At 54.5% G+C, this 26,911-nt stretch overlaps 1 protein-coding gene across 7 annotated transcripts in view; it reads left to right on the plus strand.

Moving 5' to 3' along the window:
* The window catches only part of ATP9B (ATPase phospholipid transporting 9B (putative)), a 217,807-nt gene extending 191,216 nt beyond the window's left edge, over positions 1-26,591 (plus strand). For all 7 annotated transcript variants that reach the window (XM_060029250.1, XM_060029254.1, XM_060029251.1 and 4 more), the window contains 12 exons: positions 1,069-1,152; positions 1,260-1,430; positions 4,036-4,134; positions 6,105-6,194; positions 8,736-8,880; positions 9,145-9,209; positions 9,770-9,925; positions 10,026-10,090; positions 15,502-15,610; positions 22,863-22,920; positions 23,585-23,788; positions 26,061-26,591. In XM_060029250.1, coding sequence (XP_059885233.1) covers positions 1,069-1,152; positions 1,260-1,430; positions 4,036-4,134; positions 6,105-6,194; positions 8,736-8,880; positions 9,145-9,209; positions 9,770-9,925; positions 10,026-10,090; positions 15,502-15,610; positions 22,863-22,920; positions 23,585-23,788; positions 26,061-26,197 — 1,383 coding nt within the window. In that variant the 3' untranslated portion in view covers positions 26,198-26,591. The remainder of the gene's footprint in view (positions 1-1,068; positions 1,153-1,259; positions 1,431-4,035; positions 4,135-6,104; positions 6,195-8,735; positions 8,881-9,144; positions 9,210-9,769; positions 9,926-10,025; positions 10,091-15,501; positions 15,611-22,862; positions 22,921-23,584; positions 23,789-26,060) is intronic.
* Positions 26,592-26,911: the final 320 nt, after the last annotated feature.

Consider the following 26,911-nt stretch of genomic DNA (forward strand, 5'->3'; position numbering starts at 1 on the left):
ATTTAATTCTAATACGTACATAGGATTCACTTTAAATGTGGAGATAAGATCCAAATATAACCAATCCTATATTTTCCTCAAATTCTCCCTGAACAAATACGATTTGTATTTAGCTTCATGAGATGACTTGTTGTTTGCATTTATGTATTTGTAAAAACTTAGATTTCAGAGCAAAACTAAACCGCTGAATGCATGAGTGTGACCCCCTTCTGTGCGCATGTTGTCGGTGGGGCTCAAGCGTGTCCACCCCCCTTCAGGCCAGGAGTCTGTCAGTCCAGGGGCCACAGCCCACGTCCACGACGGTATTGGCAATATGAATCAATAGCTCCTTCAGGCACTGGATTTAATCAGGGACATGAATAAATTAAACTCCCTGAAGACCTAGTAAAATGCCATAAAAATTACTTTGGGTCATAATGATGTGCAATTAATTATAAAATCCTTGTTTAATTTATTTAGCTTTATGAGGTCAAATCGATAAATGTCTTGCAACAGACAGATAATGTCAGACTGTTTTTCAGATAACTTTATTAAAAATCCTTTGTGCATTTATTTCCAACATTGTAGTTTCTCCCATCGATAAATCTTTCCACACCCTCCCACCGCAGTCTTTGTTGTTAATACTCTTGTCGTGGGGAAAGCCTTTCACTTTATCCAAAGCCAGCAGGTACTCAGAGCCTGAGTTTACAGGGGGCTGTTCTGTGTCACAGAAGCTCCCAAGCTGGATTCTTGGTTATCAACGTGTGTTCCCCAAATACTAATACAAATACACCTACGCTGTCCGTCATGCAGCGGAAAGGGCGATTTTGTAAAGCCTGCAGTGCGAGCCCATCCTCTGTGTGGACGTGATGCCCGCGAGCCGAGGCGGCGGTGCCTGGGGGGCAGCCCCTTCCTCTCCGCGCAGGCTCCCCTCTTTGCCCCCAGATGTGTGTTTGTTAGAAACGAGACGGAGCTAGGACTGGGGAGCAGGGCGGGATGAGCTAGCGGAGGACGTGGCCGTGGCTGCAAGGAGCGGTGGCCGAGGCTGCGGGCCGGCCGGGCCGCGTGTGACCTGCCTCTCTCTTCCAGTGCGGCAACATGGCCCGCGAAGGCCTGCGCACCCTCGTGGTGGCCAAGAGGGCGCTGACGGACGAGCAGTACCAGGACTTCGAGGTGAGCGGCCGTGGCCTCGGGGAGACGGTGCGCACGGGGGCGGTGCCGCGGGTGTCCCCGCCTCGGCCAGCCCTGCGCGAGTCACAGCACCGCCCGCCTGTCCTCAGAACCGCTACAACCAGGCCAAGCTGAGCATCCACGACAGGACGCTCAAGGTGGCCGCCGTGGTGGAGAGCCTGGAGCGGGAGATGGAACTGCTGTGCCTGACGGGGGTGGAGGACCAGCTGCAGACGGACGTGCGGCCCACCCTGGAGATGCTGCGCAACGCGGGCCTCAAGGTACCGCGAGGGAGCGGGCGTCCCCTGGAGGTGGTCCCGGGAAACCCGCCGAGGTGGAGGGGGTGAGGGCCTTGGTGAGCGGAGGTCTCTACGCGTCCCGCGGAGCCCCGGCCCGCCCCGCCCGTCACCCAGACGCAGCGGTTCTGCTGACCCCTTCCCGGCGGCCGTCTCCTCCTGGCTGCCTTCCCGGCCGCGGGCGTCCTCACGGCAGCCTGAGGCCTGTCCCAGCCCGAGCTGCTCCCCACGGCAGCCTTTTATCCGCGTGGGGATATCCCCGTAGACCGCATGATGCTCCCTGCCTGACCTACTGACCTGCTGGCTTTTTCTAACGGTTTGTCCTCTTCGGGTCCAGGGGAGATTAGCACGTTGTGGTGTAAGTTTCAGTTTTCAGGAAACTGCTTTCTTGCCTTACTTACCTGTGCTCTCACGAAAGCTGAAGTTCAGTTACAGATGGCTGAGAAAATGCATTTCAGTGCTGCCTCGAGGACTGAGAATGAAAAAAGTACAGCTTGCTTTTAAAAGAAATACTTGTGTCGAACTGGAGCAGAGAGAGAGAACTGGAGGAAAATGTCAGAAGGCAAAGCCGTGGCCGGCTTCAAATAACAATACGCTCAGCACGTTTTGATGAGGGCCCTGTGACGGGCACGGCAAGGGGGCCCCTGCCGTCCAGGCCTCTGGGCGGGGGAGATGTCGGAGCCTCCCCACCCGTTCAGGGCCGTGGCAGGGGCGGCCGCTGGCATCTGCGTGTGCTGTGCAGGTGCTAGTCACAGTGGAAGAGAGCAGTTCAGCCTCAGAACGGTGACCCGATCTAAGCCTGTGCGACAGAAGCTTGCGTGGAGCAACATGGTTGACTAGAGGCAGACAGCCTGCTCGTTCCATTGTGGTTTCTCACGAGCTCCCCGTCAGTCTCGCTCTTGGGTGTCGCTGCCGGCTTGTCAGCACAGCCGAGGCCTGCGCGTTTCTTGTGTAAAGATTTGGGTGCTTTGTATTAGCTGCTTGCTAAGCTCTGAAGTCAGTAAGACTTGCTGGGCTTCTGCCCCTTTCCCTTCTCATGCTCCGTCAGGAGAAGCAGACTCTTTTGTCCCGTTATAGTTCAAGGATGTGGTTTCAGCCCGTCCTCTGAGCCCGAGACGTGGCGCTCGGCCAGGCCACACTTGTCCCTGAGTTATCAGCAGCGGGACTTCTTGTTCTGTGGGGTTAATTGTCCCCAACTTTGTCACGGTGATGTGTCGTTGTCTTAGATCCAGGCTCAGTAAAGTGAATATTAATGTGTAACATAAGTAAAAAACACAGACCCTCAGACACTGCAAAGAGCCCCAGGTAGATTGTGCCTAAGCAGAGAACCAGTATACAGTGTAAGTTCCCCAAAATGCGTATTTATGTATGATACACATGACACATCTGAAAAGTCAGATGGTAGCAAGAAATTGCTGCTGTTATAGAAAAGATATGTACACCATCCTGTTATGCGTGAAGTGTCCTGGTTTTGCTCTCTTTTCAGTCTAGGGATGTTTACACGTACAATATGTGCATGTGTTTGATATTTTTAAGTAAAAGTGGTGTTCGGGAGTTCCCTGGTGGCCTAGTGGTTAGGGTTCTGGGCTTTCACTGCCGTGGCCTGAGTTCAATCCCTGGTTTGGGAACTGAGATCCCACAAGCCATGCGGCCTGGCCAAAAAATAATAGTAATAAATAAAAAGTAAAACAAAAGGGATAGATTTTAAAAAAATATATTTTTTAGTGGTGTTATTTGACATGACTTATTTGATACGAAACAACTTTCGGGTTAACTATTGCCCGTTTACCTATTTTGAACCTCAGTTTTCAACCGAAAAACTCACACAAGTGACAACGAGGATGTCAGGGTCCCCCTAACTCTGCAAGCCCTCGGCCTGTGGTCCTTGGGCCTGTTTGCTTGGCCTGCAAGGCCGCGTAGACGTGGCCTTCTGACATACTCAGGCGTCCTCCTCAGCCCCAGCCGCGAGGCTCCTAATCCCCTGTCGCTCACCTGCCTCAGCCCTGCTGCTGTGTCTAAACGTCACTTTGCTCTTACCTGTTTCAGTTAAGCAAGTTGGCAGAGGCTTTCATTGTGGTAAAATGTGCATGATGTAAAGTTTACCATCCTCACCATTTTTGAGTGCACGGTGCAGCGGCACTAAGTACATTCACACTGTCGTGTAACAAGCAGCACCCTCCGCCTGCCTGAACTCTTTATGCTGTAAGACTGAGACTCTGTCCCCGTGAAACGCTAGCTCCCCCTCCCCCAGCCCGGGCACCCTCCATCTCTTTCCTGTCTCTAGAGTCTGACTGCTCTGGGGACCTCATTCAGGTGGAATCATGTGGTGTTTGTCCTTTTGTGACTGGTTTGTTTCTCTCAGCATAGTGTTGCAGGTGTCAGATCCCCTGCCTTTTTTAATATTCATTGTATGGATGGACCACGTTTGGCTTCTCCATCGTCCATCCGTGGACTCATGCGTTGCTTCATGTTTGGCTGTTGTCAATAGTGATGCTGAAAACACAGATGTGCAGATATCTTTTCAAGGGCAGACACTTCAGAGATGAACACGTGATAGCGTTGGGGTTCACCAGCTGAAACTGTTTCTTAGATATGGATGCTGACGGGAGATAAACTGGAGACGGCCACGTGCATCGCCAAGAGTTCTCACCTGGTGTCTCGAACGCAGGACACACACGTTTTCAGGCCGGTAAGTGCACGTCCACATCACTTTGAATTTTAAATGTTTTGAATCGAAACTTACTGGTTTTGTGAGAATGTATACACAGTTATTTATTAATTAATAGATACTATTTTAAAAGAGAAGTAAGTTTCTTACTCAGTTTATAAAAACATGTTAGAAATAGATTTCTATTAGTTACATATATTAAATGTGATCAAAAAGCTGCTTTTGGGCTTCCCTGGTGGCGCAGTGGTTGAGAGTCCGCCTGCCGAGGCAGGGGACATGGGTTCGTGCCCTGGTCCGGGAAGATCCCACATGCCGCGGAGCGGCTGGGCCCGTGAGCCATGGCCGCTGAGCCTGCGCGTCTGGAGCCTGTGCTCCGCAACAGGAGAGGCCACAACAGTGAGAGGCCCGCGTACTGCAAAAAAAAAAAAAAAGCTGCTTTTGGTAGAGTAAAACAAGGTCTAAATTCAAGAGTATTTTTCTGTTGTACTATTAGAATTATTAACGACTAAATATCTATTTTAAAATAGACATACTGCAGTCATTTTCTGTTCAATTTATAAAAGTATATATTGAGAAAAAAATGACGTTTGTCTATTAGTTAGACACAATACATGTGGTCCAGAAGCTGCTTTTGTGAAACAAGCTTTAAATACGAAGTAGAAATGTGTTTTTAATCTACTACCATCTTCAGATTAAATGATCTTCCTCAATTAGATCAAAGAAAATTAAGAGAAATGATCGAAATTTGTGTGTTTACTGTATCTACGAGTTATGATGAAATTTGATTCAAACAAAACATAAAAGTTTCTTGGGTCTTGATGGATGGCAGCTGAACAGACATTGTGTGTCTCTGTTCCGAAGGAAGCCCTTGCACCTACAGAAATAGTGATTTGAATATAATTTACATGTAAATGTAGTTTATTTCGAATCATCAGAATCACAAATTAGGCCCTGCAGAGGACTATTTGCAATTAAATTATTAATGATTCTGATAAAACTTCAGATCAATTTTTGTTGACTTTGCAGTGTTATAGCCCCACAAATAAAATTTCCACAATAAAACCTACCTATCTAAAGATGAGTCTGGATTGATTAACCTGGACCCATGAAGCTTTTTATTTCAGTCCTGTAATATATCATTTCTTTTATGCCCCATAAAATCTCCACAGAAAGAATGTCAAAAACTAGTATGTTGGTTTCTGAAATATTTTCATACAAAAATTAACGATACTTCAAGATTATGACTTGATTTTACTCTTTTCCACCATTCAATCTCCCAGATAACTCAGTTTGCTTGAACTGATAGAATAAGTTGAAACCCATGGTAGAGACAACAGAAACAGTTTTATAAAAGCATTTTGTATCACTTGGCATGTTATGAAAAGAGGCGTCTTTAAATGAAGCCTCGATTTTAGGTCATTCCGTCCCTCCCTGCTGTGTGGCCACGAGGAACTCAGCTTCCTCGGGCTGTGATGCTGAGGTGTGTTGACCTGTGACTATGCAGAACGGCATCCCTGGCGTTAACACTCACACACACCCCCACTGCCCTATGAAAGTAGAGAGACTTTCAGTTAACGGTCATCATGCTCTCTTACCCGTGTATATTGAGAAAAGCCAGTTGTCTTCCCCAGCTACGCAAAGGCACCTGTTAGCTCATGGGGGCAGTGGTGGGGGGCCGTTTGTCCCTCTTTCTTGACAAGCCAGTTCTGTTCACTTTGTCTTACTGTAATTGTGGTACTTGCCCTGCACTTTACAGTGTACCTTTCCTGCCTTGAGTTGCCACACGTTGGAAAGCAATTCGTATTAAATTAGTAGGTATTTATTCCCATCACTGTAGGAGAAATTTGAAAGAGCGGTTGGCTATGGAATTTCCTGTGTAAAGCCCTTTCCGGTTTTAGGAGTGTCTGAAGGTCTGTGCTTTGTGCATCAGGCTTGTTTGTCTGTGTGGTTAAACAGTGTTGTAACTGGGCACTTCTTCCCCTTTCATGGAGGTAACCAGTCGGGGAGAAGCCCATTTGGAACTGAATGCCTTTCGAAGGAAGCATGACTGTGCACTGGTCATATCCGGGGACTCCTTGGAGGTGAGGCTGGGCCCTGACCAAGCAGGTGTCTGTGTGTCTGTCCTTCTCCCTGGAGGTGAGGCTGGGCCCTGTCTGTCCGGTGGACTGTGGGCTTCCTCAGTCAGACGTGTCATCAGCCTGCGTTGCCCTCTCCACTGGTTTTGACGTCTCTGCTCACAGCAGTGACGTGTGCGGGTGGAGCCTGAGAAGAGGCCAGGGCCATGTCGCAGTGAGAACTTGGTCCTTACGGCTTTGGCGCTGGTCTGTCTTGGGCTCGTTCAAAGCTCTTCGGGCGCTTGGAGGCCTGCTCTTCGTTCCTGGCGTGGCCGCCTTGGAGCCTGGCTCTGGTAGCCGTGATCTCAGTTTATCCAAACGCGTGTTTCCAGCAGCGGCCCTGGTACCCAGGACCCTCTGCTCCTGGAGGCCCCGCGTGGGGCTGGGCGGCCCGCTCGGGTCCAGCCCCCTTTACTCACTCGGCGCCAGGGTCGCAATGGCCGGAGCCGCCGGGTGGGGGGTGTGCGGGGGGCCCCTCCCACTGCAGCTTTTGCCCGCGGGTCTCTCAGATGTTTCCAGAAGTCTGGGCGGAGCAGCGCAGCCTCTGGTGACCCAGTCAGTGTGGCCACTGAGGCCAGCCTGGCGGGGGCGGGGGGGCTGGGGGTTGGACGGGACGTCAGGAGCAGTGGAGACGGTGCGACCTCTGTGGCCACGTGCGTGCAGATGGCGCCGTGTCCGGCTGGCTCTCCCGCCTGCTGCATTGCCGGGGCCGCGCATCCCAACTCTGCGTGGCTGCTTCCGCGGAGCCACCGGGACCGCGGGGCCTGGACGATGGGGGCCAACGGCAGCGCTCTCACCGCCCGTGCCCAGGATGGAGGACTTGGAGGGCGCCCCGTGCTCCCCGCCGGGCCGTCCCCACAAGCTGACCCCGGGGACGCCCCCAGCCTCGCGGGTGTTCACTGCGTGTGTGTTGTTTTATGGGAGCCGCGGGCCCCTGGCTGACTGTCCAGCTTGCTGGCTGAGCTCTGGCCTCACGTTTGCATTTCTCTGTCTGCAGCGCGGCGTCTGCGCAGCTGCCGCGGGCTCCTGAGTGCTGCTCCTGTCCCTCTCGCTGCGTGTGCGGGACCCGGGACCCCTCGCCGGCTCGGCACACCCCCATCCCCGCAGCGCTGTGAGCTCACGCTTGGGTCGCCTGTTTCCGTGGTGCCCGGTGCTGCGCGACCTGCCCTCCGGTCTCCCCGGAGCCCGCGGTGTCTGGTCCCCCCCGGGCTGGGCCCTCCATCCAGCCGCTGAGTCGGTCCAGCACCTGCCGGTCCCGGGCTCCCTGAGCCCCAGCTCCTGCCCAGCGCAGCGCCCTCTTGATGGTGCCAAGGAGTGCGGTCCAGTCCCTGTCCACGGATCACACTTCCTTGGTTCTGGGGGATGAAGGATGACTGTCCCCTCCCCAACTCTGGCGGCACTGATTGGGGCCTGAGCCGGCCTTCGAGCCCCCTTTCCTTTCCCGCCTTCTGTCTCTTCGCTCCGCCTCCCGCCCCTCGTCCAGAGGGTGAGGCCGGCCTCTCCAGGGCAGAAGGGCTCCGTTCCCCCCCCGGCCCCCCGCCCCCTGGCTGCGCGTGAGGAGGGGTGAGGGGCCTGGGCCTCGCGTGTTCTCGGCTGGTCCCACCGCCGGCTTCAGGTTGCTCACAGCAGCCGAGCCGCGTGCACGTGGCTGTCTGCTTTCCAGCCCAAAGCGTTTTGCGAATTTCCCCTCCGTTCTAGCCCCTCCTTGTAGGTGGATGTCTTTTTTGAAACCTCTCTGTAGTTGGGGCTTGGGGAGGGAGCAAAAGTAGCTGCTTGTGTTAAGCGCGCTTCTGTGAGTGTGTTTGTATTGAAATCCTTCTGCTGTTTCTGTCCCCCAAATCCACATGTTCTTCCTGGCAGCCAGCCGGCCCCAGGGAAACCGCAGGCTGGAGCGCACATCCCCCCTCCCGCCAGCACCCCAGTCCCGCTCCCCAAAGGCGGCGTCGCTGTTTCTGCTTCTGGGTCCTGCGGTGGTTCCTCCCCTCAGCGGGGATACTGTGTCCGTCTGTGCTGCTGAGTACCTGCCGTGAACGCGGGTTTCGCTCACCACCCAGGTTTTAGGTGGCAGAGGGCCTGGGACTGCGTCTTGACCTCTTCACGCGGGGCACGGGCGCCCACACGGCTCTCCTGCAGGCGGATGTGCTGTTGGTGGTAGTCGGCGCCCCGGGGGCTCAGGACCCTCATCTCTGACTCCTGTCCTTCGTGTGGGGTGACTCTCGGGGTGTCCAGCTCAGCAACGGGACCCCACAGACTTCAGGCAGCTTTGGGGAATTTTTATTTTCCCCACCAAGATGGGGAACTAAGGATCGTCGCTGAGGGTATTGTGTGCTAAAGACCAAAGACCTTTTCAGCCAGCCCCGGAAGGTGGTGCTGGCATCCCCTGAAGGCAGATGGGCTTGTCCAGGGCTTCCCTGGAGCCCTCCCCCAGCCTGCGTGCGGGCTCCGTCCACCCGTCCTCCGTCCATCTGTCCGTGCCCTGAAGCCCGGCCTCGCTCCTGCCGCCCCCAGGTCTGCCTGAAGTACTACGAGCACGAGTTCGTGGAGCTGGCCTGCCAGTGCCCGGCCGTGGTCTGCTGCCGCTGCACGCCCACGCAGAAGGCCCACATCGTCAGGCTGCTGCAGCAGCACACGGGCAGACGCACGTGCGCCATCGGTGAGCGGGGGCGTCCGGGCAGACGCGCGTGCGCCATCGGTGAGCGGGGGCGTCCGGGCAGACGCGCGTGTGCCATCGGTGAGCGGGGGCGTCTGGGGAGCCGGGGTCCTGAAATGAAACGCGCGGGGACGTGCGCCCGGCTCCCTCCTGCCCGCCCGGTGGATTCCCCCCGTCTTCCTGGGTGTTGAAACCCCGTCTGCCGGTTGGCGAGGAAAGCCGGCCCCTCGCAGGTTCCCACTTCACATCCGCGTTCCGTGCTTCCAGGTGACGGAGGGAACGACGTGAGCATGATCCAGGCAGCGGACTGCGGGATCGGGATCGAGGGGAAGGTGCGTCTGTCCCTTGTCCCCGCCAGGCCCCTGGTCAGCCCGCTTACACGCGTGGCCGGGGGCTGGGAGGAGGCGGACCCACGCACTGAGGGAGCAGCTCCACGAGGGCACGTAGAGGACAGGCACGTCCTGCCGGGACTCGGGCACCTTCCTGGTCCCCGAGCTGTGCGGGGCTGCACCTGGGCCGCTCCCCGAATCCCCGCAACCCTCTCTCAGCCTCACACACACGGCCCGTGCTCGGATGTCCGGGTCTCCCGGCCAGTCGGGAGCTGTGGTCTGCCTCCTGTGCTCACGTGAAAACACCCAGAGAGACCTGGACACAGGCTGGATCCCGGGCCCCTCTGCTTCGTGAGTCAGGCCACAGTGCTGAACCCGCAGCCGCTTGGCGGGGTGGCAGGTTCAGAGAACTGTCTTGAAGATGCCCCGGTCCCTGCTTAGTTTCCGTGACACCGTCGGTACCAGGCCGGGTCCTCCCAGGGTGCTGGCGGGCGGCTCCCGGGGCGGGGCCCGCGCTCTGCCTCTGTCCGGCCCTTAGCCCGGCCCCTCTGCCTTGGTCGCAGGAGGGCCGGCAGGCCTCGCTGGCGGCCGACTTCTCCGTCTCGCAGTTCAAGCACATCGGCCGCCTGCTCGTGGTGCACGGGCGCAGCAGCTACAAGCGGTCGGCGGCACTCAGCCAATTTGTCATGCACCGCGGCCTCATCATCTCCACGATGCAGGTGCGGCGTCCGGAGGGGCCTTGCGGGGGCGCCTGGTGCCTTGCGGCCTGCGCGCATATCGGCCGACCGTGAGTAACGGGCGCTGCTCTCCTCCCTCCAGGCCGTGTTTTCCTCCGTCTTCTACTTCGCGTCCGTCCCTCTGTACCAGGGATTCCTCATGGTGGGGTAAGTGGGCCCATCACGCGCAGACGTGGCAGCGGCACGTCGGGAGGGCTTGTAGCCCGGGAGCACGTGCAGGGGGTTGCTTGCGTGGCTCCCACACACTCAGCCTGAGGACGAATCGACTGGTGTGCGGAGCCGCGAAGGGGGGCACCCAGCGGCGGCACGTGTCCGCTTATCCCTCCTACGACGCTGCTGTTATGGTTCTCGTGGAATTTCTGTTTACATGGGGCAGCGCACCTGGGTCGGGAACTGTGTCGGAGCCGGGACTTTCTCCAGCCCTCGGCGGCGGCATGGTGGGTGGGGGGTGGGGGGTGACTGGGTCGCTCCCAGGCTGGGGAGCCCCTTCCTGAAGCCTGCACCCTCCTGGCTGGACACGGTTAATCCTGATGGCGGCGTGAAGTTGGCAGCAGAGACCTCGAGAACGGGTGGTGCTGGCACGGGACCTCACATTCCGGGACAGACTCCGTAAGGCCTCCCGCGGTAACAAAGCTCATCCTCAGGGCGCCCGCCGGGCAGCTGGGAAGCCCGTCCGCAGAGCGGCGGCCCGGGGCCCGTGGCGAAGGCTGTGCTCGTTGCGCTGCCAGAGCTACAAGGCGGGAGGCCTGTGTCAGACGAGAGTAGACCGGAGTTTCCTCCCCTCCCCCTTCGTGACCGCGCCAGCAGGTAAAGCCAGCGTGGCGGCCGCTGTGCACTGAACAACGCGCGCGGCTTCTCTCCTCCGCGAAGCCCCTGAGCCGCGGGGCCGGGCCCCTCCACCGCGTGGTGCGGGCGACGGCGGTTAGCACACGTGTCCCAGCGCCGTCCTGAGCGCCGTCCTGTCCCCCCGCATCCCTAGGACACGGGTCTCCCGGCCTCAGCGTCTTCCCGGGTCGGCGGAGGACAAGCCAGCGGGTTATCGCACCCCGTGGAGCCCGGTTCAAGGGCACGGTTACATGCGTGTCGCCTGGCGGCTCCCTGAACCCCGAGAATCCCGGGGATTTCAGCGAGAGGCATCGGGGGCATCAGGGGCGCAACGTGGGCTGATTTCAGGGCGAAGCTGGGCGGGCGAGGTCCCGTCGCGAGTGACGGGGCTCCCTTGGCCTCCCGTCCTGTGTCCTGGCCTCCTCCCCCCGGGCCAAGGGCGTCCGCTGCCTCCGCACGCCCGTGTCTCCAGAGTGGACGTCAGAGCGAACTGGGGACCTGGTGGGACCAGTTCTGGGGGTGTCTGGGGGCGCAGGGCAGGCGGGAGGGGCGGCGGGAGGCTGGCGAGGGGTGGGCCGAGCCCGGGGTGTGGGCGCAGGAGAGCTTTCCAGGAAGAGGGAGCCCTGGGGCGGGTGCTTGGGCCCCGAAGAGGACAGGGCGCTGAGCTCGGCAGCGGGGGGCCGGGGCAGTGGCGGGGGTGTGAGGTGAAGGTGCCGCTCTCCTGCCACGTGGACGCATCCCTGAACGCCCGGCTTGCCGCCCAGGAGCCGCAGGGGCTGGATCCCCTGGAGGTCCCCCTCGCCCCGGGGCTCCATCGTTTCTCCCCTCCGTCCCTGGCTCCTGTGTGGCTTGAGCTGTTGAACAGGTTAGGTTCTTGTGGAAATTAGAGCCTATCCTTCCCCACGGAACTCATGCGGACCCTGCCCAGGTCCCTGGAGGCGGAGGGGAAGCACTGCCCCTCCCCCACCCCCAGGCCCAGGTCAGGATAAAGGCTTCACTGCGACTGGCTGTGGGGCTGGGCCTTGCGCCAGTTCAGGCAGCCTGCCCTTAATCGCAGCAGGAGTTCCTAGAGCCCTTCAAAGAGAGGGAAAAGCCTAAAGGTACAGAAAGCTACAAATTTTTTTACATTTTTCCGTTGCTTGCTTAAGTCTTTGCAATAATTATCACGTTAATTACTCTAAACAGCACAGAATTTGCACAGTAGTGCTGGTAATGTCTTGAGCTTGTCCAGGGCATTTCTTCCTCGGAGGCCAAAGAAAAAGCGTAACCATTTTCACTTTCCATTTTTCAAAGTGTGGATTTGGAAGTTTCAAAGGAAGTGTCAAGGGGCAGAGGTGTTACTCCTTAGGTAAGAACTGCCTGAGTTTGTGGAATTACAGCCCTAGGCCTGATTTCCCGTCTGCAGCCTGAGCCCGTCAGCGTAGCTCGCGTTATTTTTAAAGCTTCTGTTTATCATCAGGCTTCACTGAAAGTTTTATTTGAAGTTTCTCTGCATGTCCATCACTTAAACGAGGCGCCTGTAATTCTCTGAAGCATTAGTTCCTTGGATTTGGCAGGAATGGAGGGAGATGCTTCTAAGTTAAGCTTCTTCAAAAATAAATAATAAAGTAGTTTTGCCCTCACCTAGAAAACAAATATAAAGAACTGGGCGGGAAGCAATGTGGTGTTTTTATCAAATAAAATCTAACCAGACCAAACTACTGACCTTCCATGATGGAATAACTGGCTCTAGAAACTACAGGACAGTTGATAGCATTCCGTTCCACCTATGTACGGTTTTTATCCGAGTTCATTTCATTAGCTTTCTAGGGACTGGTGACCCAGGTGAGGCCCACCCGCACTGCTGGTTACTTCACGGAAGGAAGCTCGTGCCGAGGCCACCCCGGTTCCCCCTGGAGCCCACCAGGCGGCACGTGGCCCACTCCCCTCACTTAGCCTTCGGTTGCGTCTGCCCACATACCTGAGGTCCTGGGAGGGGCTGTGCCCTACCTCCACACGCCTCCCTCAGCAGGTCCTCTGGGGAAGCACCGTGCATCCTGGCCCCACTTAGCGTTCACAGGCGTCAGCACATCCAGGGTTCTGCGAGACCCGCTCCACATGGTCGAGCCAAACCCCTCCTTTGCCCGCCAGCTGCCGACGTCCCGTGTTCAGGCAGCATCCTTGGAGACACGCAGGTCTGCTCTAGCTGAGGTGTCCCTCTCGTGATGGCCATAGCTCCCAGAAGGCACCCCCGGGCCATCACAGGTATGCATCCTCGCAGGGGATTTCAGTGGGGAGCCTGAGGATGCACGTGGGAAAACTACCAGATGCCGTCTTCACAAGGTGCCAGGAGGGCACGTGATATCTGAGGAAGAGTCCTGAGCTGCAGGCAGGAGCATGGGCGAGTGATGAGGAGGTGGGCTCGCAGCCCGTCACCGAGGGGCACCACGGAGCGACAGGAAATGCCCTGTCCTCCCAGCCCACGCGACTGGAAGACAGGGTGAGGTACAGGGAAAAGCTGTTTTCGGACCGTGGACACCAGGCAGCAGGCACTGATGCCGGAGACAAGGGAAGCTGGCAGAATTCACAGCTGGAAATCCCTGGAACCTTGGAGGATAAAGATTCCTTAGGCACAAAATGCGTGAACTGTCAGTCACAGGAGAAATTGACAAGGTGGACTTCATCAAAATTAAGTCTTCGCTCTTCTAAAGACAGTATTAATCAAATGAAAAGGCAGGCTGGGAAACAGTCTTTTCAGTACCTATATCTGATAAGAGCTCTGTACCCAGAATGTTTCATGATCTCCAAACAACTTAATTTTTTAAGAAAAGGCTAAAGATTTGAACGTACATCACAAAAGAAGATGTAAGAATAGCCAATAAGCACACGAAAATATATTAACATCGTTAGTTACAGGAAATGGAAATTTTAAACCCACCTAGAGGCCAAGTTAAGACAGACCGCGCTAAGTGTCAGCAGGAAGCTGGGGCTCCCGGGACTTACAGCTCCTGGCCGGAGCGCACAATGGTGAAAGGAGCCTGGAAGACAAGTTGGTCGGTTTTTCATACGATTAAGCATATGGCCCAGCAACCCTCCCCTCCGAAGCCTGCTCCTCCTTTATTTGCGGTGAGATCCACCGCGCCACGTCTCTACCACCCCCGGGGGGTCGGGCGGGGTGGGGGGAGCCAGAGAAGCAGCAGACGCCAGGTCCCTGCGGCCCAGCCTGGGGGCTGATGGGGGGATGGGGGTCTGCGCTGGGACCCTGGAGGAAGCCACCCAGTCGCATGCTGGAAACTGCCCTCAGCAGAATCAGCTGATAAAAGAGGTGGTGATGATGTTTGTGATTTGGTTGTAAAGCCGGAAGAGTTTCTGGCACAATAACAAGGTTCTCATCGACGCTCTTTACGAAAATAGAGGCTCCTCGGGCCTGCGCTGTGACACTCGTGAATCCCGGTGCAGGAGGGTCACCGGGCCTGGCGCACGTGCAGCTTGGTCCTCGTGCATCGGCTGGCTCCGGGGGATGTGGGCCAGGTTCTGCCTGGGTTCCTTGGCCCTTTCAGCCCCCTGAGTCCTAAGGGGACTAACAACAGCAATTAGAGATTTAGAGGAAAGTAAAGAGCATGTGCTTGTTGACCTGATGCAGAAGTTAGAGGTTGAACCTGTAGGTAGAGAATCGAGCCATCAACGTGCAGGCTGACACTGGACGGCAGACGGGAGACTTGAGCAGGGGACTGGGGACGGCAGACGGGCCCGTGACGAGGCGGTCAGTGTCATCAACCACCAGCAAATGCGTATTTTAACCACAGTGAGCTGCCCCTCCACGCCTGTCAGAATGGCTGAAACACCTGTGACGGCAGCAAATTATGGCGAGGATTCAGCATCCGGACCCCTCATACGTGCTGGCAGGGATGTGAACCGGTGCAGCTGCCCTGGAAGGCAGCTTGGCAGTCTCTTATAAAACTAAACACGCAGCCACCCTATGACCCAGTGCCTGAACTTGTGGACATAGGATCCCAGGTGGCACCCGTGTCTCAAATAAGTGCAACTTTTACAAAAAACCTGGGCAGTGGATGTTTATAGCAGCTTTATTTGTAATAACCGGACCCTGGGAACGACCCAGATGCACTTCAGAGAATGCCCGGGGTGCAGAGCTGCTCTGTCCACAACCACGAATGCTCCTCAGCCACCAGAGGACGGCCTGTCGTGTGGCCACACCTGGGTGACCCTCAGGGACTGGGGCTGAACGAGAAGCCAAGCCCCAGGCTCACCTGCTGTGTGGTGCGTGTGTGTCACCTTGAAGTGACAAAAGTTATAAGATGGAGGACAGTTGCCAGGGGTTCAGAGGGGCTGGGAGAGAAGCAGGCTTCAGGGGTCCCTGGTGGGCTTGGGTGCTGCGTCTGGACCATGTCAGTGTCGGCGTCCTGCTGGAGATTGGCTGCAGTTTTGGAGGTGCTGCCTCTGGGGAAAGCTGGTTGAAGGTCCCCGTGGTCTCTGTGTTACTTCTGGTAACTGTGCTCACCTCTGCCGTGACCTCAAAATAAAAGCTTTAATTAAAAAAGGATCCTGCTGCCTGTCCGCATTTGTGGCTTGTAGACCTTGCTCCTGTACTGTGGGTAAGTATTCAGTTTTAGGACAAGTCGTGCTTGGTTGCCAACTTGTTTTTTTCTGCTTAGGGTTTGACCTTTGGCCTCTGGTTCAGAGGTGTGCTCCTGGTGGTGCCGAGTCCCCCGTGTAACCTCCCTGCTCTCCTCCAGGTATGCGACGGTCTACACCATGTTCCCTGTCTTCTCCCTGGTGCTGGACCAAGACGTGAAGCCCGAGATGGCAATGCTGTACCCAGAGCTGTACAAAGACCTCACCAAGGTGCGGCCTCAGTTAGGCATCAAAGGGGAAAACGGTGTTTGCGCGAATGTTGGCAGTGCGGCTCTGATGTCACGCGTCGAATTATAATTGCGAAGCGTGCTCATAACCGTTCGTGGAGCTTCTGTGGACTTAGAACCGTGGCTGAGGGCTCCCTCTTTCTGGGTGAAGGGTGCTTTGAGCGGGGGCTCCCGGTCAGCACTGCGCAGTGGGTGGGGCCGGCTCCCGGCCCACCTGGAGCGGCCCGGCGTTCGAGCCGGTAGGGACCTGGAGCCCTGGCCAGAGCCCCTCTGAATGCCCACATCTCCGGCCATGGGCTTCAGAATTTTGTCTGAAAGGGATCTGCAGTATGTTTCCGTCCCTGAGACCCGCGTGCTGTTGTCACGGTGACGCTACTGAGGTAGAAGTCCACTTCCCCGAGCTGCGCAGGCTTCATTCACGCAGCCCAGAACTGCTCTGGGACAGTTAAACATTCCTGAAAGAAGTTTTAAATTTATCGTGTTTTTTTATGAAAACATATCTCTGTGGCATAGAAAACATGCTCCACTGGGTGGAAGACATGCCCAGCTTCCCACACACAAACCCTGGTGACCTCAGAACCTTCCAACGCTGACATATATACACTAATATGTATAAAATAGATAACTAGTAAGAACCTGCTGTATAAAAAATAATTTAATTTAATTTAAAAAAAAAAGAACCTTCCAACACTGAGAACAAAGTCCACGGACCCCCAATTAAATTTAGGTTTACAGTTGATAACCTGAAGTTACCGACTGATTTTTAAAGCTGTAGCCGTATGTTGTAACGGAGAAAGAGTCAGATCAGGCATTAACAGGTAGACTCGCCCAGCTAACCTCTAACCAGGCCCAGTGGTGTTGGGTGAGTCACGTAAATCTTTGGATTTGATGGTGTTATTGTCAGAATTTGATGAGATTAAGATTTTTTTTAATTTAATTTTATTTTATTTATTTTGGCTGTGTTGGGTCTTCGTTGCTGCGCACGGGCTTTCTCTAGTTGCAGCGAGTGGGAGCTCCTCTTCATTGCTGCACGTGGGCTTCTCATTGCGGTGGCTTCTCTTGTTGTGGAGCGCGGGCTCTAGGCGCGTGGGCTTCAGTAGTTGTGGCACGTGGGCTCAGCAGTTGTGGCACATGGGCTCAGTAGTTGTGGCTTTTGGGCTCTGGAGCACAGGCTCAGTAGTTGTGGTGCACGGGCTTAGTTGCTCCGCGGCATGTGGGATCTTCCCAGACCAGGATTGAACCCGTATCCCCTGCCTTGGCAGGTGGATGCTTGACCACTGTGCCATCAGGGAAATCTGAGATTAAGACTTTTTCAATCCATTGAAAAAAATAGAAAATGCCTGTATTACTTCTATAATCAGGGCAAAAATAAAGCTAGCTCAACAGTATAGTATAAAATAAAATAGCAAACATTATATTTTATAATATATTTTATTTGATAATAAGATATAGATGTGAGACATATATAAAGCATTATTATCATGATAAAAATATCATTGTGAATATTACAAGTAGAAGAAAAACTTTTTGGTTTAATATCCTAAGATGGTGAAACCATCATCATTCAGTGAATCAGAAGAGGCTCAAAGATCCACAAACTACAGGAGGCTGTTGCGAATAATTATAATTTTAGTAGATTGTGTGTTTCCTTATTTCCAGTGGCTCCAGAAATGTTTCCCTAAACGCCGCCTCACAGATACGAGGGGAAACCAGCTTCTTATGAACATCAGTGGAGGGGCTCGGTGGATGCTCAGGGTTAAGGTCACTGCAGGTGAGGCTAGGTGATGCTGCCAGTCCGTCAAGGTGGGAGGACTTCCTCGCAGGACTTCAGTGTCCCCACCAGTGAGGGGACCCGCCGCTTTCACTGTTGCCCACCAGAACCTTCTTTGTGGGTTGCCACGTTACTCTAGTGATAAAAGCAGGCTCCCGGGGTCACAGGTGTCCGGCGCTGAGTCCCAGCTCCCCTCTGACTGTAGCCGCGAGGTGGTGAATCCACACCATTAGCTGATACATTTGAACTTGAGGGGATGTTAGGAAACCACGTCCAATTCCAAGTAAGTTGGGTCTTGTTAAGGGTGCTGGCTTTCCATTCTTGTTAGGGTGACCAACAGTTAGAATATTTCAATATCCTAGAGTCAGGACCACATTCCTAATCTTTTTGACAAGAGTTCAGTCACTTATTTTCTCTAGACGCCTTTTCTTCAAGATCCGGAATCTGTACTTTTTGTCTTTAAAGTATATATTTCTTTAAAAATTGCATACACTCGAAATGCTTTGAAAATAAAGTAGCCCTAAGGCACTCAGCCAGTTAACTTGCTAAGAAGTGAGTATTTTTCTTACTGAAGCTAGAGAAACATTCTGAAGCTTTACACTGCTTCTGAGCCCAGCACTTTGCACCCGCTGGGGACAGGCAGTCTGTCCGAGTCCATCCCTGTGGGTGGCACGGTTGAGGGTCCCGTGCCGGGCACTTGTAAAGACCTAGAAGGCTCTGCTCCTGGTCTCCACAAGCCTTCAGTCGGGAAAAGAAAACATGAATTCGGGGTAAATTAAATGATGGTTGGACAGTAGCAGAAAACAAGCCACGGGCTGGAATGTAAGTTACTGTCCAACAAATGATTTATCTTGTAAGTTCTGAGCAGAAATCTCAGGTCACAGTGAATTCATTAAATACCACAAAGGTAATCAAGGGAAGCAGCGTGCACATCCCTTGTAAAACAGAAAGGAAAGAACTCTACTTCGAAATAAAATATCCTGGTTTTATACTTATTTCATAGCCAGTCTTTTTTTTTTTTTTTTTTTTTTTTTGCGGTACGTGGGCCTCTCACCGTTGTGGCCCCTCCCGCTGCGGAGCACAGGCTCCGGACACACAGGCTCAGCGGCCATGGCTCACGGGCGCAGCCGCTCCGCGGCATGTGGGATCTTCCCGGACCGGGGCACGAACCCACATCCCCTGCATCGGCAGGCGGACTCTCAACCACTGCGCCACCAGGGAAGCCCCATAGCCAGTCTTTTTATGCTAAGAGTATAAATGCTCCAAGCATCACCAATCTGACTTAGAGTTCTAACGAGATTAGGCTCTAACGAGCCTAAATAAAATTAACCTTCTAACAAGATCCTGGATGTAAACATTTGTTCTCTGCTGTGTCTCCAGGGCCTAAACCTGGACACAGTGTCTGTTCCGTAATTGGTGAATGAACGAGGGAGGGAATGAATCAGTTAAACAAAGAGGCAGCATTTCCTTCCTCTTCCTAAAACCACATAGTTCTCATTCCTTACAGAAAAGGATGTATTTGTAACGATGTTTGGGTCACGTTCTGCTTTGAGCTATTAAGCTTTACTCATGGTGAGTGCAGTCACTTCTGGTTTTCTGGTGCTGCCAGTTAGAGGGGAAACATGTACTCATCCCTCTCCTAACCCTACAGATGACTATTTGTCCTGAATGCTCTGTGGCCTCTTATGAAAAACCACCTGAGCCTGAGCCCTGGGGTCAGGACTTAGGTGACGCGTGGTCAGCTGAGCCGCCTGTGTGTTCCTGAAATAGTTCGGTCTTGTAGCTGTGAGTTCAGTTACCAAGTCACAGTGTTATATTCGTGATAAATTAAACTGCTCACTACAGAGACACCTGAGTTATAGTTGTACTGACTGTCAAGATACAAGTAGGTGATGTACAGTCATTCCTAAAAGCCCTTGAAACCATTAGACGTTGAACTATTAGGACTACGTCACTATTTTCATTTTCTGTTGAATAGTCTGAAAATGGTTTTAGCTTTTGAAATGTGTATTTGTATCCTTGTATAATTTTAAAAATAACAGTGATAAGGAAAGGAAATTCAGGGTATAGAAATTAAGAAGGAAGAAATAAAAATATCTGTTTGCAGTTGCCAGAATTGTCTATGTAGAAAATCCCAAATAATCCACAAAAAAACCCTCCTAGACTAGTAAGTTTAGTAAGGTTGCAGGATACAAGGAAAAAATATTTTTAATTATTTCTAATTCTGTATAGTAGCAATGAACAATTGAGATCTGAAAACAATTTTAAACACTGTTTATAACAGCATAAAAAAGTGAAATACTTTGGTATAACTAACAAAATATGTGCAGGATCTCCATGCTGAAAATTGTAAAACTGGCTGAAAGAAATCCTAGAAAGGAATAAATGAATGTTCGTGGATTGGAAGTATCAGTGTTGTTGAATATTGACAACTGATTCTAAAGTTTATATGGAACAGCAGAGGAGCTAGAATTACCAAAACAAATTTGAAAAAGAAGAACAAAGTTGGAAGACTCCCAGTACCTGGTTTTTATCACTGGCAAAGGATAGACACACAGGTTAGTGGGGTAGAACAGAGAGCCCAGAACTACAGCCACGCATGTCAGCCGGTCTTTGACCAATGTGAAGGGAAATCCAGTGGAGGACGGTCGTCTTCTCAACAGACGGTGTCAGGAGAGCTGGTCACCCTCGGTCCACACCTCAGGTCTTACACAGAAATTCACTCACAGTGGGTCATAGACCTAAATGTAAAATGTAAAACTATAGACCTTCTAGGAGAAAGTACAGAAGGAAATGTGCATGACCTTGCGTTAGGCAAAGAGCTTTTAGATATGAGGTCATAAAGGAAAAAATGGATAAATTGGACTTTATCATAATTACAGACTTTTTTTCTGTGAATGACACTGTTAAGAAAATGGAAAACAAACCACAGACTGGTAGAAAATATTTGCAAATTACACTTTTGATAAAGGACTTGTATCCAGAATATATAAAGAGCTCTCAAAACTCAAAAAGAAAACAACCCAAGTTTTTAAATGGGCAAAAGACCTGAATTGACACCACACCAAAGATGATGATGTACAGACGGCAACTAATCACTTTTATGAAAAAACGCTCAACGTCATTTTTCATTGGGGAATTGCAAATTAAAATCAGATGCCACCGCAGTCTGTTAGAATGGCAAAAATGCAAAACCGACACCAGCAAATGCTGGCAGGGGTGCTCAGCCGTGCTGGTGGGAATGCAGGCTGGTGCAGCTGCCCTGGAAGACAGCTTGGCGGTTTCCCGTAAAGGTAAACATACACTCATCACGTGACTCAGCAATCCTACTCCTAGGTGTTTACTCAAGAGAAATGAAGAGGTACGTTCACACAAAATCACGTGCAGAAAAGTTGATGATGGCTTTGTCGTAATTACCAAAAACTGAAACGACCGGCTGCCCTTTCCCCCGTGAGGGTGCAGCCGCACAGTGGGATCGTGTCCGTGACGGGAGAAAACCCGTCCGTTCAGCAACGCAGACGACTCTCAGATGCATTTTGCTGCACAGAAGAAGCCAGGCTCCAAAGTGAGTGTGGCCCCAGTGATCTGCCGCTCCGGGAAATGCGCATCTTTAGGGACACAGGACAGGTGGGCGGCGGCCGCCCGAGTTTTGGGGTGGGAGGGCATGACTGGAAGGGGGCAGCGCGGCAGCTTTGGGGTTAGGGACTCTTCTGTCACACTGTGGTGGGTGGAGACTGGACCTCTGCCACCACAGAACCGTCCACCCAGGAGCTGGCACGTAGACTGGGACAAAGGGCTCCAACCGCAGGACACATGAGCCACAGAACCACAGCGGGGGTTGCTGCCCTAAGAAGCCTCGGGGAGGGCGTCCATGAGTGCCTGCGGAGGGGGCTGGAGACGGACAGAGCCGCCACCGGAGGCAGGGCTCCCGCCACGGGACGCGGCATCGCAGGGCCCCTGCACTCGGCGGGTCGGCGGCGGCCTGTCTGCTGCAGGTACAGAGGCAGGAAGGGGGCTGGTGCAGGTACAGACAGAGGCAGGAAGGAGGACCTGTGTGCACGCATGCCAGGGCCTGTCCCTGAGCGTGGCTGTTTTCTTCCTTTAAAAAGCAATATTGCTTGGGGCTTCCCTGGTGGCGCAGTGGTTGGGAGTCCGCCTGCCGATGCAGGGGACGCGGGTTCGTGCCCCAGTCCAGCACGATCCCACATGCCGCGGAGCAGCTGGGCCCATGAGCCGTGGCCGCTGAGCCTGCGCGTCCGGAGCCTGCGCGTCCGGAGCCTGCGCGTCCGGAGCCTGTGCTCCGCAGCGGAAGAGGCCACAATGGTGAGAGGCCCGCGTACCACAAAAAAAAAAAAAAAAAAAAAAATTGCCTTTTAACAAATGATGACATATTGGAAGGTTGCTCTCCACTCAAACGCAGTGAGGCCTCGGGCTCAGCCAGGACGTTCTCAGGTGGCCCCTCGGGACCAAGCTGCTGCAACCGTCTCTTTCAGAGGTGTCCGTGGACGCCGGGTGGACGGGATTCAGCCTCTGGGTGTCCTTGTGCTGGCGCCTGCCCCCGTCCTATGTACGGTTTGTTCTTCCCTCGTGCCGTTTAGCATCACGTGCCGCCTCCTCCTGGCGGGGATGCCCCGCACCCCAGCAGAGCCTTGGTCTCCTCCGTCAGGCCTGGCTGCAGCGCGGCCTTCGGGAAGTCTCCAGCTGCGGTGCTTCTCCATCCATAAACGGAAACGACGTCTGTGGGCTGTGCCGGCGGGCGGGAGACGCGGGGGACGAGCGTGAGGGTCTGGAGTCCCGCGCCACGGCCTTGCCGGGCTTCGTCCCGACACCCTCATCACAGGCCTCGGGGACGGCGCTGCCTCGGCCAGCTCTTGGCGGGAATGGGCTGGGCGGCGACTTGTGGCCCCCCCTCCTTCTCGGATAGAAGCGTCTTCGGGAGTGTGGTCGGACAGACGCAGGCTGAGTGTTCAAGGTGAAGGTTGCTGTGCCAGAAACCCTTGTTTGTGCTGGGCTTGTTGATATGGCATCTTTTCCAGAAAGGACCTCAGGGCCTAAATTCTGACTTCAGGTGTGATAGACCGTCCTTTGTCACCTAAGGAAACTAAGAAGTAGATATAGGAAGATTTGTTCCCTAGAAGTAAAGAAGAAATAAAGGGAAATTGTTTTTACTATGCAGAATAGTGTGTCTCAATGTTTGTTTTATACACGTCGACTCCTGGGTCACTAGGAAGCCCGGGAATGGAGAGCCGTGGCTTAAGGTCACCAGAGGTCAAACAGGAGACCGCTCACCCCTTTACCATAAGCGGAGCGGGGCGGGCGGCCCGGGTGCGCGGGAGGAGGACGGTGGCTGGATCGGTACGTGGGTTGGGCTGGGGGCCTGGGGTCTTGACAAGTCACCCGCACACAGCTACTTAAAAACGTGTGTTCTGCTCTGTTAACTAAACTGCCCCACTGTCTACCCTAGGGAAGATCCTTATCCTGTAAGACCTTCCTCGTCTGGGTTTTAATCAGTATTTACCAAGGTAAGACGGACCCGCCTTCTCCTGCACTGAAGCTTTTTTGTTTTCTATGGGCAATATTGTTTTCACCTCCCAGTTAAGTTCCAAAAGCTTAACATTTCATCAGCAGTTGAATATTGCTTTCAGTTTATCTTGTGAATCGATACCCCAGCAGCTGGTCCCGCAGGCCTCTTCACAACGCAGCGGGGGTTGGCGTTTTTACTGGTGCAGGTCACCTAAAAACTGACCTGTTTTTAAATAAAAGACAATCCAGAAAAATTTAATCAGCACTTACCACGCTGCCTACGCCCCGCAATGGCTTTCTTTCTTGGCATGATAGCTGGACTTCGAGAAATATGAATTAGGAAGTCCGCAGTCACCAGCTGCCCCCGCTTGGTGTCCCAGACAAATGGGAGCCTGTGGGAGTGGCTAGCAGGCGGCCCCGGAAGGCAGCAGCCAGCGCGTAGCTGCTAACCGGCGCGCAGGCACGGCTCCCCCCACACTGCCAGAATCCACGTCTCACTTTGTCCCCGGTCCAGAGTTTACACGGATCACTGGGTGCGGGTGTGCACAGCCCGTGTCTGTCAGTGTCAGCGGCTCTCGCCCCTCATACAGTAACGGAGCGGCCGACCCGAGTAGGAGGGTCGTCGTGTCCAAAGCCACACCGCGCACCCCGGCTGTTTTGCAGGCGGCATCCTCATGTTTGGGGCCCTGGTGCTTTTCGAGTCCGAGTTTGTGCACGTGGTGGCCATCTCCTTCACGGCCCTCGTCCTCACGGAGCTTCTGATGGTGGCCCTGACCGTCCGGACGTGGCACTGGCTGATGGCGGTCGCCGAGCTGCTCAGCCTTGGCTGCTACGTGGCCTCGCTCGCTTTTCTAAATCAATATTTTGGTAAGTTGCTTTAGACTTCTTTTCTGAATAGCTGTCTCTTACTGGTTTTTAAACGTTTTCTTTGTTGCTTCTAATACGTTATCTTAGATTGCAGATCGTAATAAAACCCACATCAGACAGCTTCACCACACAGAGCTTATTTCTGTGGAAAGATTAAACCCCTTGCAACAATGCGTGAAGCCGTGCCGAGTTCTCCCCACACGAGCTGTATTGTTTGTCCCTTTTCCTGACGGAGGCCGCTGAGGCTGCAGGGAAGAGGGCTTCCAGGATGGGGCCTGGCGCCGCCCGCCCTCCTTCCCCGGAGCCACGGGGCCCAGCTGCCTCGGTCCCGAGCGGCGTCAGAACCTGCAGGCGGCACGTGGCCCGGGTCGCTGCGCCCCTGCCCCCTTCTCGCCCGCCCCCGTTACCAGCAGGGCCCTGAGGAGGGGGGCTGCTTGCTGGGTGTGAGCGCTGGCTGGAGTGGGAGGGAGGGCGGGTCTGGGGGGGGAGGGGGGGGTCACCCAACGTGGCCCTGGGGGAGGGTTGAGCCGCTCTGGGTGCGTTCCCACGGCCGTCCCCAGTCCCTCTCCAAGACTCCCGCTTCCCGTCCACGGCCGGCGCTCTGATCTCGCCTCACCCGACGCGCCTCATCAAACCCAGCTCTTCACTCGCCACCGTCGGAAAACTCATCTAAGGCAGAGCCCTGACCCTTGAAGTCACAAGTCGGCATCTACTTCCTGTTCCTAACACCAGCGACTTGGGACGAGCAGACTTCACTGGGATGAAAGATGAGAGCCTCATATTTCTGTGAAGTGGAGGAGAGCAACGGACCACAAAGTTATTTTTGGTGAAAAGTGATGGTAACATCACTTTTCACGTATTGTGAAAATATCTCCATCCTTCACAACAGAGCTATAAATTACAAAATGAATGTTCAGGCAAGTTCCAGCAGCGGGAGTTCATGAACTGTGTGCCCCGTCCATAACTCTAGCGTATTATAGATGGTAGAGAAGTAAAACGAGCTCCATCGTAACAGCAGAAGCCGGGTGAATTCACATCCAAGTATCTACTCGATGGTGAGTACGCACATAGGAAAACTATTACAGATTCGTGTTCTTGCATTAAAAGAAACATTCACCAAAAAATAGCCATGGCACATAAGAAGTGGTTATTTTCAAATTACAATATCTTGGTTACTTTGTTTTGAGAATGGACGTTTGCTTTCCTGTGTGAACGCGAGTTGACACTCTTGGACGGAGCGGTGTTGGCTTCTTCTCGGGCGTTTCCTGGGCCCGCAGCTCCTTCTCCCAGCCTGTGTGCACAGAGCACAAAACAGAAGCTACAGCTGGGACACCAGCAGCAGGGCCGCCCGGGGCCCCGTGTGAAGCAGACACAGGCAGGGTGTCTCGTGCAGCCTTCTCCGGTCGTTGACGCTACCGCGTCCTTCAAGACTGCAGAAACTTAGCAGAACGCCGTCACTCCAGAGGCTCGACTGATAAAGAGCCCCGCCTCCCCTCTTCGTGGCGTTTGCTGTGGGCTCCTCCCACCTGGCGACAGCGCGGGAGGCCCTGGGCCCCGTCGGGGTTCTGCGGCTCATAAGAGGCGACGGTGCTGGGTGTCCTGCGTCCGCCGATGAGCACCCGAGTCCGTCAGGCGACCGTGCGTTGTCCCCGCAACATTTTGCCGTGAATTTTTAGTGATTGGACCCCTGGAAAACACTTCCCGGGTTTTCTACAATGTGCTTAAACACAGCCTGGGACCCCGTGTGCCCTGCATGCAGACCCGGGGTTTCCCTGCCCTTTTCTGGGCCTCAGCGGCCATGCGCCTACCAGGCTGCTTCGTCCCACTTCCGACGACAGTCTCCAGGGATGGCTGTCCTAGGATCGGCCGCCCGTCGGGCTCTCACACGGCTCTTCACCCGCAAGGATTAGAACAGCCGTTAACCCTGGGGACACCACCCTGTGGTGGCAGGACGGAGGGGCACGGGAGGTGGGCTCACGGGGACAGCTCTGCCAGCGGCCTCAAGGCCCCGACGCCCAGGGTCGCCTGTCCTCAGGACGACGCAGATGAGCCTGGATGGCCTGAGCCGGCCCCAGGCTGCCTCTGGACCGAGCCCGCGGGCCGTGCAGCACCGGCCCTGCGCAGCTGGGGCTTTGCGCCTCCTGTTAGAGGAGCCCCTGCCCGTGGTGTGCAGGGAAAGCAGTGCTGTAAGCCAGACCCCGAGGCTCCACGAGCCCCGCCCCTGGGCGCCCTGGGCGCCTCTGACACCCGTTCCCGGATTTCTCTCCCACAGATGTTCCTTTCATCATGACCGTGACCTTCGTGTGGAAAGTGTCCGCGATCACGGTGGTCAGCTGTCTTCCTCTCTACGTCCTGAAGTACTTGAAGCGGAAGCTGTCCCCTCCCAGCTACTCCAAGCTCTCCTCCTAGGGCCACGCACCTGCCACGGAAGGTTCCGGCACCTTCGGGCCCGTTTCCGTGATGCAGGGTGCGCGGCGGCGGCTGCCGAGAGAGGGCGTGAGGCAGGAAGGGCCCGGGAGGGGGCCAGGGTGGGGCTCCGCAGACAGTCGTGCCGCGGCCGGATTTCCTTTCCTTCCCTTTTTATTGTTTCTCCAAGTTTAATTTCCATGTCGAACCAGCTTGACTTTATGTTGAAAATGCGGCCTAACGATTTCACTGCTCCTGTAAAGCGTCCATCTTTGTCTGCTGTTCTGAGAACTGAAATGAAAGGCCGCTTAATGTTCTGCAGTTTCCTAACATTCAAATTCTTTCTTTGATGTTACAATACGGAAAGCCTCCCCGCTTAACCAGAATAAAGTCTCGATGCTGTAAAGGCCCGTGTCTGTGCCGCTCCCTCCCCGCCTGCCCCTCCCGCGGGCCACGCTGGTCCCGGCGGCGCCCACGGCAGCCACGTGGCGCAGGGCGGGGCATTTGCCCCTAAGTCCATGGCAGCAACTCAGGTACGTCCCGAGGCTCTGCTGTTAGTCAAGCCCGTTTCTGAGTTCCCATCCTTTCGACATTTGTGAAATCACACAACTGCACACCTCGTTAGCGCCTGGCTCCGGCCGCCTGGGCCCCCCCCCCGGCTGTGGGCGCAGCGCCTCACTGATGCTGGGCTGGAAAAACGCTTCCCTGAACAGCCGA

This window comes from Delphinus delphis, chromosome 13 (genome assembly GCF_949987515.2).
Source record: "Delphinus delphis chromosome 13, mDelDel1.2, whole genome shotgun sequence".
Taxonomy (NCBI): Eukaryota; Metazoa; Chordata; class Mammalia; order Artiodactyla; family Delphinidae; genus Delphinus; species Delphinus delphis.